Consider the following 12,108-nt stretch of genomic DNA (forward strand, 5'->3'; position numbering starts at 1 on the left):
GCCCCTACCAGGGGTGTTGCCGTGTTGGTCTTTTCATTTGTTTGTTTGTTTTTTCTTTCTTTTCTTCTCTTTCCCAGCTTGTAAGTTTTTCTACTTCCATACCCAGAGAAGGGCATTGTCCTTTCATAGTTACCGAAAACAGTTTTTCAAAACCATGAACAAAATGATGCCACGTGTACGTTGCGGGTCATCTCCCAATTCCTACACGACGTCGACGTACAGGAAAATCATTCTCATTTCCTACGAGGCTACGATCCCCCTTCATTATTTTAATAATTTTTTGTTGTTTCAGGTGTCCCCCGACCTCGAGAGGGGGGGGCTCTGGCTCTTGTCCGTCTGAGTTCTGACTTTCTCTCGATGACTGATGACTCGTCTTTCTTTGGTTGAGGGGAGAACTGTGAAGAGAGCATTTCCATAAATTTTCAGAAATTAGTTGCCCAATAGCCGGCTAATGGTCAGCAGAAAGAAGAACAGAGACTACAAGTGTACTGCTCTGCGTGTCTAAGCTCTGAAACAAAGCCGACGGAAGGCCTTCCATTGAAACACAGACAAGATCTTCAACTACCCTTTTTCTCGTTCTTCCCAATTCTACATATATTCGTTCCCACCTATTCATCTAAAACTTCATCTTCCTCTCTTTAACCTGCTCCAAGTCAGCTTCTTTGAATACCCACCTTCCTGATTCCAGGCATCTCTGTGTACGCTAATCTCTACCTCACTCCTCTCTCTATCCCCTGCAATCATCTACGGTTCTGTTTGGTTCTTCATGTTCAATCTGGGTTCTCATGGAACTGTCTTCCGTTGTTGATTTTCTTATTGTTTATCGGTTTCTTGCAGTTATTGATCAATTGAGATTGTGTTAGATGTTACTGACATGGTATTTGAGTTTGAACCATGAATGGGGGAATTTCTTTTGTTTTAGGGTTTGTTTTGCTTAAATGTATTCTTGGTTTTCGTTTAGGTTTTGTTTATTTTTTTCTTTGCTCAAAATAGTTCTTATATTGTTTACTTGGATGAAAAGGTGCAATAGCATAACAGAGTATTACACTTTTGAATCGTTCAGCTTAAGTAAGCAATGCGATAGGTAAAGAAAAATCTACACTTGGGTTCTGATGTCTTCAGCTTTAAGAGTTATGGATTGGGATGTTTGTTTGAGTTAAAATGTCCGCCATGTTCTTTATGTTGCGTGTTTGTATAATTGATGGTAATTGCTACCTTTTCTTTTAATAAATTTCCTCCCTGTACTTGTAACAGGTACTGCTGAATGAGATTGGTCAAGAGGGATTCATGCAAATTTGTAATTTTCAATTTGGTTTAGAGAATAAGGTTTAGGTATTTAACAACCGTATTGGGTCGCTTCAAGAAATCAAGGATGGCATTAAATTATCTTTCATAAGCATGGGCATGGTGGTTGTTCTTACAACCTTTCCTCATAAATAATTGGGCGAAGGAGCTTTTGTTTACTGCCTACTCAGATTAAGTCTCTTGGTTAATTGTTTGTATAACACTATGCCATTCATTCAGAGGCTGTATGAAGCATGCAAAGTGTCTTTCTCTCCTAATGGACCTGTTTCAGACGAAGCTCTTGAAGGAGTCCGGGCTCTTTTAGGTGGGGTTAACAGATTTTGTTGCCCTTTTCTTTTTTCTTGTTGTTTTATAGTTTGAAATTTGAATGTACACAATGAATTCTATTAAGCAAATTAATTATTATGATTTTTCTCTTATTACTTGCATGTGCTATCCATAATGATATTGTGTTTCCTTACCCATATTCTAATTCAGTCCAAGTAGTTGTCTAAAGGATATCCTGAGTTTTAATGATGGTTCATGGTTGTTAAGGTCATGGCAGATTCAAGTAGTGGCCCCTTGCTTTGCTTATACACATGACTGGCCTTGTGCCTTGCACCTTCAGATCTAGGAACTCCGGAAGCTTTAGTTGCATTTCCCATTTCTAAACCATTGAGAATAGTCCAGAAGTTGAAGTGTTCCTTGGGGCACGGACATGGAAATTTTATGGCATCTTATCAAGAAATATTTCTGTGTTTCAAAGTTAAACCATAACATTTCTCTGGTCCTCTAGGTTTGGTAGGCTTAGCGAGAGCAAAGATCCTCCTTTTTATTTTATCGAAGGCAATTAAACTGTTTGATGATCTTGGCTATTGGTGTATCATGGTGGATATGCAAGTATTAACACCTCAAGGTGTAAGTCGGCTATGCACAATCAGCTATGTATCAAAATCTGCTCTCAATCAAATAGGAGCATTTAAATTACAAGGTTACTTGAAATACAAGATTCTTCTGATACAACAGAACCTATTTCTACTTAAATACTGTTGTCTATTGTGTTCCCTGTTTATTAATTTTTTTTGTCTCTGTATTCCTGTTATAAACAACATGCAGCTCTAATCAAATGGAGTATTTAAATTACAAGATTACTTAAAGCATAGACCAATTAAAAAAGATTACTTGAAGCTCAGGGTATTTGCTATCTGGGAAACATTATGGTTTTAGACTATGAAATTGCTTACATCAGAATATGTAAGGTTCGTGGTTCCAAAAGCATAAATATAAGATACAAAGTTGATTTATATGTGCACTTTCATCTGATAAGTTCCTTTCTATATTATTTATGTAGAAAATACCTTTTCTTTGTGGATGTTGAACTCAGGGAAGATCCCTTCTACATTGTTGAAGATCTGGAAATTCTTATTTCTGATGCATCTCATGCTGGCTGTAGCAAATTTGAATTTTAAGAACTCCAAATGTAACAGTACTCTTCAGATATCACGCCTACTCTTGAAGTTCTAAAGTTTCTCTAGGTTGCCTCTGTAATGGTTTATTTTATTATGATGGTTTTAACAATATGGTTTCCATTTCAGATACCATCAGGCCATCTGATGTGGGTCTTGAACAGGAGGCACAGTTGGCACGTGCATGGAAAGGCTCTGCACATGGTACCAATGGAAAGAAGGGACGTAATGGGAGTCACCTTCCTCCAATCAGATACCTACATTTACATGAATGTGATAGCTTCTCTGTAAGCCTTAAAAAACATGCTTTGATATGTCAGTTGATAAGTTGCAATTGGTTCCAGTGGAGTGAAATGAAAATGACTTGCTGAAAAGTTAGAAGTTGATTTGTAGGGCTTCATGATGTGCCAAATGTTTTGTAATTCTTTTCTTTTCTTTTTTTGGCAGATAGGAATATTTTGCATGCCACCTTCTTCTATCATACCGCTTCATAATCATCCTGGAATGACTGTATTGAGTAAGCTTCTGTATGGTTCCCTGTATGTGAGGTCATATGACTGGCTTGATGTACCTGAACCTGCTGATTTATCAAGAGGTATGCTTTTCTTCCTAAAAAAGCATATACCTCATTTCTTTTTCTGTTTGCTGCAGATATTTTTGGTGCCTAACAACATTGAGAATATAACTGCTCTTTTTACAAATTACAATCAATCATAAAGAAATTCTTATCCACCCAAAGGCTAGAAAGTTGCCACTTTAATGAGGAAACTATTTATTCTTCACCCCTATTATCCATAGAGGAGGTTTTTCCCTTTTTGTTCCACCAAGAACTTCATGCTTATTTCTGTCATGTATTATTTTTGAATGTTGTTCATCTTTAAGGATAATAGTTGTATTCAGTTGATTACTAGATTATGAGCTTCTTATTGTCATCTCCCATACTTCAAATTACAATCAACCATAAAGAAATTCTTATCCACCCAAAGGCTAGAAAGTTGCCACTTTAATGAGGAAACTATTTATTCTTCACCCCTATCATCCATAGAGGAGGCTTTTCCCTTTTTGTTCCACCAAAAACTTCATGCTTATTTCTGTCATGTATTATTTTTGAATGTTCATCTTTAAGGATAATAGTTGTATTCAGTTGATTACTAGATTATGAGCTTCTTATTGTCATCTCCCATACTTAGTGTGCCTTTCCTTTTAATCTAAATCTTTCCTTGTAGGATGTATAATGGGATGCCAATTACATGTGTACTAGTTGTGCCTATGGCCAAGCATCATTATTACATTTTGTTTTCTTTCTGATGAATAAAAATACTGCCTAAGAGAGCTGCCTGGTGAAAATCGTAGGCTGTAATATCACTGTCATGTACTGATGTAGTGATGCCTGTTGGCCCTGTTCTGGTTGCTGCTATCTATTGTATTGAGAAATGTACAAACGTGTACTAGTGTGATATCAGCAGAAACATGCTAACTTCCATTGTTACATCTGCAATTAACTGAAGTATGATCTGCATATATTATGCCTGCTATTATTGAGGAAGAAAAGGTAAAAAAAAAAACTAAATTGTTATTTGCAGTCTGACCTATCTTATAAATTGTTGTAAGAACCTTTGTTTAACTATGTTCCAATTCTTGTGTTGTGATAGAGCTTTATATCTAGTATATTTCAATTAATACAGGAACTTTCTATACAGTGTGCGATGCATTTTGTCATTCATGACATTTTGCTACAAAAGGCAACCAATTAGCATTCTATTCATTATCACATGCATAGAAGACCATCTACAGCATCTGTAAGAAGAAATAATCTGTTACCAGTTGAAGGGGCTCGAAGAGCTAGGGACAGACCACAGATGAAATGAGTTAAGGTAGTAATAAATGATTAAGGGACTCATAATTTAACAATGGCTATGGCATTGTACAGAAGGGAATGGAAAAACAGGATTCATGTAGCCAATCCCATATAGTAGAACAATGCTTGGATGTTGATGCTGATGATAATGATGATTATCTGGGAAACAAGTAAACGGAGGAAAGGAGTAATGATCAAATTATGCACAGTTGTGAAAAGAAAATGTAGAAGATAATGTCAGACTGGAGACTAGGTTTAGAGGGATGATTTTTTTCTCTCCACTTTTAGTTGAGAATTTTTTTTTCTCGTCACTTTTATACGAGAATTGTGACTTCACGGGAAAATAGGGTCAATTGCTTGTTGTAATGGTAAAATTTTGGGATGACTAATATGAGAATGTGGATTTGAGTCTGAGAGCAGCTACTCTATGCAAAAAATTTCCACAGGTTAGGTCCATATTCAGTCTATTGCTCCCAAGACCCCAGATAGATAGGAGCAACATTGAGTCATGGCTTTTGGCGAATGGGAAAAATCTTCATATTAAGAATGAAATGGCTATATTGATCCTTAATTTTAACATAGACCAGTCCTGGTAAAGGTAAATATCCTCTTTAAGCTTGAGGGCTTATATTTGTAATTCTAATCTTGTTGTGAATGCAACAAAGATGTCCAGGATCAATCACCCTAATGAATATTAGGGATAATGGAACCATATAGAATGTGTTTTTCTTTCTTAATCTTTCTTTTGCCACATTATTTCTCACTCATATCTACTTAATGTTGGCAGAAGTTAAGTTTTAGTTTCTGGATCATTGGATCCTAGTTTCCTAAGCCTTGCTCGGATGCTTTGACTATGTTGGTGAAGACGTTTCCTGCCTGCAATGCTGTCAGTTAGAAGAAAAAATAACTCTTTTTTCAGTTAAAGGACGACATTATGACAATTTTTTTGTTGGAAGTTAAAAGTGTTCTACTTTTTTTAATCAATAACTGAAAATTATTCATGTACTTATTAATGTTAAAAGGATGAAAGACTCAACATATAATGAGAATGTACATTCATAAAAAAAAAATACATATAAAGAGAATGTAGATTTTTTGTTGTGAGAAAGAAGGTTTATTAAACAAAGAGGAGGCTTAATATAGTGAAAGATTAAATTTTAAATTGGTAATAGAAGTCAAAGGCACAGGAAGTATGGTGAGAATTTTGTGGAATGTGGAAGGGAACTCCTCTTGCAGTTTTTTTTTTTTTTCTTTTTTGCTTTTTTCAATTTATAGAGGACAGATTAGAACTTTTTCCAAAGAAAGATCACATATCATTCATCCCAAAAATGGGCATTGCCCTAAAAGATATACAAGGCAAAGCCACCTATACATTGAATCAGGGGTGTAATTGAACTGAGTCGAATCGAGTATTGGTCTACTCGACTCAAGCTGATTATAAATAAATTAATACTAGAAATAAAATAAATTGTGAAAGTCAATTATAAATTTATTTATTTATTTTATTAAGTAAATTAATATAAAAATTACTATTTATGTATATTATAAATAAAATATATTAGAAAAACAATATTTTATTATAAGCTCGATTAGGCTCAAGAGCTGCTCAAGCCGGGTATTGTTAGGTTTGAACTTGACTAACTAGTAGACTCAAACTTGATTATCTTTGAGTCGAGTTTGAGTATTTAGTGAGCCGAGCTCAGCTCACATACACCCCTACATTGAATGGCTTGTTAGATGCCCTGTACAAAAAAAAATGACAAGGATCTCGTATATGTTTATATCTTGCTTTAATACCTAGATTTTGAAGCTAACTTTCATTTCTTAAGACTCTTATTGCCAAGTTTAATTAAATTTCAAACATACACAGATATTTTTATAATATGAATTGTTATTTTCCAAATATAATATGAATTGTTAAAGCAATACCATTTTAAATATTTTAAAAATGTTATTAATATAGAATATATCTAGAAGTGTCTGTGTAGTATCCATTGTCATCAGGTGCTTGTTGTGTCCAACACCACTATGCTAACCATGTCCAGGTTTTCTGGTATCATAACAAATACAAAGAAAATATAAGATGAATTCAACTAAAGAATCCAAGGATCTGAAAGAACAACCCCGATTGCAATGCGTGTACTTTTAAATTGCAAAATGTACTGGTTTCAAATGATGTGCTGCTATAATTCCAATTTGGAATAGACATATTGAGAGTAACCTGTAGCACTGATCAAAGAGGAATTCCAGTTTGAGTAGACAAAATGGTATAAAACTGTACAACTGATCAGGGGTGGGGGAGGGAGTTGTGCAAAATGAAACTTTTAGGTATCACTTGTTCTCAAAATCTTATCTGGTCTTTTGGAAGAGATGAATAACAAGGCTTTGTTGATAATCTATGAAAACTGTCCCATTTCAAGAGAGTGCACTTCAATCTCACACAGCCTGGCCATCACAAAATCTTCTTGATAACATTGTTTTGGCATGCGTGCCTTAATTTGTGAAATTTTACATGTATCTTAGGTTCAATTAAGCGGTGTGCTGGTCTTTCACTGTAGCAGTGGTGGTGAGAATCTAATTGAATTTACATTGAAGATGCATTTTGACCTTTAAATTTCTTACATTTCATTTCAATACATTTTTGTTTTGGATTCGTTTTAAGCTTTCATTAGTATCAATTTGCAGCAAGACCTGCAAAGGTTGTTAGAAATTGCCAGATGACTGCACCATGTGATACAACAATACTTTATCCAACAAGAGGTGGCAATCTTCACTCTTTCAAAGCTTTAACCCCTTGTGCTATCTTTGACATATTATCACCTCCTTACTCCTCAGAGGATGGGCGACACTGCTCTTACTTCTGGAAGTCATCAATGAAGGGTTTTTCTGGTAACTGTTCTTTCCTTTTACCTTTGGCATGCATACTCTTTGGGTCCTTTAATTCATTGTTGTGGTTCCAGTTGATGTTCTTACAGGTATTCTTGAATCAAGTGGAATAAAAACTTCTGAAGTGGCTTGGTTAGAAGAGTTTCAACCTCCTGACAACTTTGTGGTTCGGAGGGGGCTATACAAGGGCCCCATTATTAGAGCTTAATGCTTTTTGGGCTGGTGTACCATACCATTAATCAGATAGGTCTTATATAAGGAAACATTGAGGTGAATACCGATATATTGTTGTCAATAGGTATGTAATAATTACTGTCATTGGTGGTTGGGCATTTGGTTTGTACATATCTCTACATTGATACAATTTTTCCGTTGTAGCTAGTGAATGTGACTCGAAAACTCATTTTGTATCCATAAAAAAATCTTTTCCTTCTTATGAGTGACTATATATATGTGTGTATGTGTGTTTGTGTGGTTTTCTTCCTTTGAGTTAAAATTGTCTTAACAGTTTTCCTGCCATTACTGTTCCATTTCCTCTCTAGGAACATTGAAATCATTTCAAGTATGTAGTACGTAGTTACTAACAAGCCACAGAATATAAGCTTTAGAGGAAACTTTAGTTTGCACCAAGCCTTTTCAGGTATCTATTTTCCATGATCAGTTCCACTGCCACTGCTGGTTACCATGTTAATATGCATCTTTCTGAGAACCGTGAATACGGAGAACTTGCCTTTCGGATGCATCAAGAGAGAATAATTTTTCCAGGACTGAAGATTGGGGCCCTTTGGATATCTCCGAGTGTTGGACTCATGGACAACAGTCCCATGCAGTCTCTTGAGACAATACTGGAATTTGGAATTCATTAGTATCAAGCTGAACGAGTGAAACATTGAGCGGGAGGAAATGTATCACAATGCATTTGCATGGTTTCACGGTTCCCATTATAAGACGCAGACAGTGAGGTGATCATTCCCTTCTTAACAATTCCCAAGTTGCACCTGTGGCTGTAGGTCAGTGACTTCATCGATGACTTGTAATCAGTGTTTTAAAAGGTGTGGGAGGCATACATATGGAGGCATGCCTCCAAGTGAGACACTCTCAAAATGCACCGAGGCGTATGCCAGAGGTGTCTTGCCAGAGGTGCCGACACCTCTGAGGGGTACGCCTCACGCCTCTTACGCTTTTCTCATTAGGTGTGCTAGAGGCGTATGCCTCATGCACGTCTGATATAAAAAGAAAAAAAAAAGAAAAGAAAAATAAAGGGAAATGAAAGAAAAAGAAAGAGAAGAAAAATGAAAGAAAAAGAAAGAGAATAAAAAAAAAATAAAAAATGAGATCCCTTTCAATTAATGTTATGCATCTTTATTCTTTTTAATATAAAAGATTTTTATTAAAAATAAAAATAAAAAATGAGATCCCCCCTTCCTCTTCATCCTTCTCCAAACCCCCATTCTCTTAAGGAGGTTTACGTCTCTTTGTATTCAGGAGGCTTGCGCCTTCTACATTCTGAACTACGTCTCACGCCTCTAAGTAGTGGAACGTTTCGCATCATGTCTCCACGTTTTAAAACATTGTTTATAACTTGTGTGGAAGACCCTTGGTAAATTTGCCTGGGACCTGCTATTACATTGCTAATAGCATCTTAAATCCTCATGGAGAAATAAGAAGCTATCTTTTCTATGTGAGTATGTAATATTATAATTAACCACAATGCGCAAGACCCTGAGGCAAGAGGAAAACGGTTGTGGACTGTACTGTGTGGCAAGAGGTGCCGTTAGTTGGGTTGTAATATATATTTCTCGTGTTTTTGTAGCAATTTCTATTTATTGGTTGGAATATATAATTTTTTTCTGCAAATATCCTCAGCGTAGATCCAAGATAAACCGAAATTCAGATCAATTGGGCTGTAGTATATATTATTTTCTTATGTTTTCTACACTTTCTTGTATTTTTTTTCTGAAGTTTTCTATTTTTTTTTACAATTTCCTTCCTTTATACTTTTATTTAATTTTTTTTATTATTTCTTATGTTTTTTCTGAAATAATTGACTTGTCAGAAGTTTTTCAAATATCATATTTTTTCTACATCATAGTCGAATCCATTGTTTCATTTCTTCTAAACTATTTGATGACCAAAGATCTATCAATTATAGGGATGATTCTTTGTGTACTTCCTTTGTTCTAAATTGGTCATTGAATAATTCGAGAACCTTGCAATTTGAAACATGAACGAAGTGTAAAATGTTTATAATAGTTAATTGATTAGTTATTATTTTATTTGATGCTTAAACAATGAAAATTATTGCTTATAAACTTCTATCTCATGGATAATTATACTTTTTATCATTCTAACTTAGTATTATATGTTGTTTTTATTAATTTATTAAACTTTAAACAATTTTTTTCTTAAGCTTTGAGGCTTACGCATCGACTGCATGTTTAGCCCTAATGGATGACGTGTTGTACCCCCAAGTAGGGAGTAATTTCCCCTCAATTTCATTTTGACCAAAAAACAATACTGTGACTGAATGGGTAATGTTTCATACCCAAGTAGGGCTGTCGATGGGCTGGATATTGGTCCAACCCAATCCCTCCAACATGAATCCGTCACACAGATGGATCACATCAAATCTAATCCAATAAATATTTTGCATTAAACTGGTTCAATGTAATTGGACCGTCCAACATGTTGAAATTGGTTTTAATTCAAATTGCTTCCAAAACAAAGCTCATCAGTTTACAGCCCCTACTCGTATCTTCTGTTAATGGATCGAATATTAGCGAATATTAGTTCAACCCGACAGTCTAATATAAATCCATTACAATTGGACCAGGTCCAACCCAATCCAATAACTACCTTGGACCATTAAGTCTGGACTGGTGCAATTCAATGTCTTATTGGATCGTTTAACTTGTTCAAATTGGTTTTTATTCAGTCAGGGTCCAACCCAAATCAGTCCATGAACAGTCAGGATCCAACCATGGTGGTTCCCAACATCAAAGGTTTTAAAAGGCTAAAGGCATAATTGAGGCATAATGTCCTAAAAAGGTGAGTTGTAAGCCTCAAATCTTAAGAAAAAAAATTGATTAAGACTTTATAAATTGATAAAAATAACATATAATATACCAAGTTAGAATGATATAAGGTACAAATATCCATAACACTAAAGTTTATATGCAATAATTTTCATTGTTTAGGCATTAACTAAAATAATAACTAATCAACTAGGGGTGGTAAATGGGTGGGTTGGATTGGGTTGGGTGTGGGTTGAATACCCACCCATATTGACCCACTAACCCATTTGCCACCCATGTTAGTGGGCCAGAGTGGGTCATAACCCACTTTGACCTTGACCCACCCTGACCAACCCATTTGACCCTCTAATTCAATTTTTCAAATTAGACTTTTTTTTTATTTTTTTTCTATATTCTAATTGTATAAAAACATACAATTATATATTTCAATTACAAAAACATAAAAATTCATTTTTTCAAATAAAAATACAATAAATGGCAAAAATATATATTCCTTGTAAAACATCATAAATTGCAGAAAAAAATAGAAAACAATAAAAAATTAAATAGAAGGAAAGAGAAATTGTAAAATCATAGAAAATTGAAGAAAATACAAAAAAAAATTGTAGGAAAATGCTAAAAAATGCAGAAATGCACAAATTTGATAGAAATTATTGAAAACATACAAATAATAAAAAATTTCAAAAAATATATTTTCATCCAAAAAATCAGAAATTGCAGAATAATAAATTAAATATAAAATCCAAAAAATTGTATATTTCAACTATATCATTCATGGAGAGAGAGAGACGAGAGAGAGAAAGAGAAGAGAAGAGAAGAGAAGAGAAGAGGGAAAAGAGGAGAAGAGGAAGATAAGATTGAGAGACAAAAAAAACTATTATGGCTGCCACCGGTTTAGTTTTTTATATTAACTTAATATAAAAGGAATGAGAGATTACAAGTATGCCCCTGGTGGCACTCCCTAGTAATAAACTAATAAGAAATAAAGAAACTAACTGGCTGACAACATCTTAAGCTGACAAACACTAACAACAATTGTAAAATAACAATTAAATAATCCTCAAAACACTCCCCCTCAAGTTAGGTTGAATATGTTTATCATGCCTAGCTTGTCACACAACTCATTGTGCCACGAGTATGGAAGTCCTTTTGCGACGACATCAGCAAGTTGTTCCTTGGAGTTGACATAAGGGATGCAAATTTTCCATTTTTCCAATTTTTCCCTTATGAAGTGTTTGTCCACTTCAATGTGTTTGGTCCTCTCATGTAGGACAAGTGATGGAGGATGATTTGACCCGACCCCTTGAGACAATGACACGTGGACCTAACTTAGCACGAGCAATAGCTCAGCACCATAACTTGACTACGACTAAGTAACGAGCCTGCAGGACAGCTCGCTACGTCATAGCTCGCTATATGGGGAGCTTGCTACAACGCAAGCTCGAGGTCCCCCGAGCTATTGAAAGGGAATACTCCAAGACTATCCCAACTCGTGAGCTAGGGTAACTAGCTCGCTCCAACACTTAGGCAGAAAGGCTGCCCCAAAGACAATCTCGATGAGGGTCACCTCGAAGTACCC

The 12,108-nt window shown here is 35.2% G+C and overlaps 1 protein-coding gene across 16 annotated transcripts; it reads left to right on the plus strand.

Annotated features, from left to right (window-relative positions):
- Window positions 1-263: 263 nt before the first annotated feature.
- LOC148873721 (plant cysteine oxidase 4-like) lies at window positions 264-7,940 on the plus strand. Of its 16 annotated transcripts, none has more exons than XM_088965034.1 (8): window positions 279-698; window positions 1,255-1,609; window positions 2,669-2,764; window positions 2,880-3,037; window positions 3,198-3,345; window positions 7,294-7,368; window positions 7,444-7,497; window positions 7,569-7,940. In XM_088965034.1, the coding sequence occupies exons 2-8, from the start codon at window positions 1,510-1,512 to the stop codon at window positions 7,700-7,702; spliced, it is 765 nt and encodes a 254-aa protein (XP_088821160.1). In that variant the 5' UTR covers window positions 279-698; window positions 1,255-1,509; the 3' UTR covers window positions 7,703-7,940. The 16 variants fall into 16 exon arrangements, with proteins under 16 accessions (XP_088821154.1, XP_088821161.1, XP_088821155.1 ...); XM_088965032.1 differs by having other exon boundaries at window positions 291-698; window positions 2,636-2,764; XM_088965033.1 differs by having other exon boundaries at window positions 291-698; window positions 2,636-2,764; window positions 7,584-7,940.
- Window positions 7,941-12,108: the final 4,168 nt, after the last annotated feature.

This window comes from Nelumbo lutea, chromosome 1 (assembly GCF_056320005.1).
Source record: "Nelumbo lutea isolate HS-2025 chromosome 1, American lotus-T2T, whole genome shotgun sequence".
Lineage (NCBI taxonomy): Eukaryota > Viridiplantae > Streptophyta > Magnoliopsida > Proteales > Nelumbonaceae > Nelumbo > Nelumbo lutea.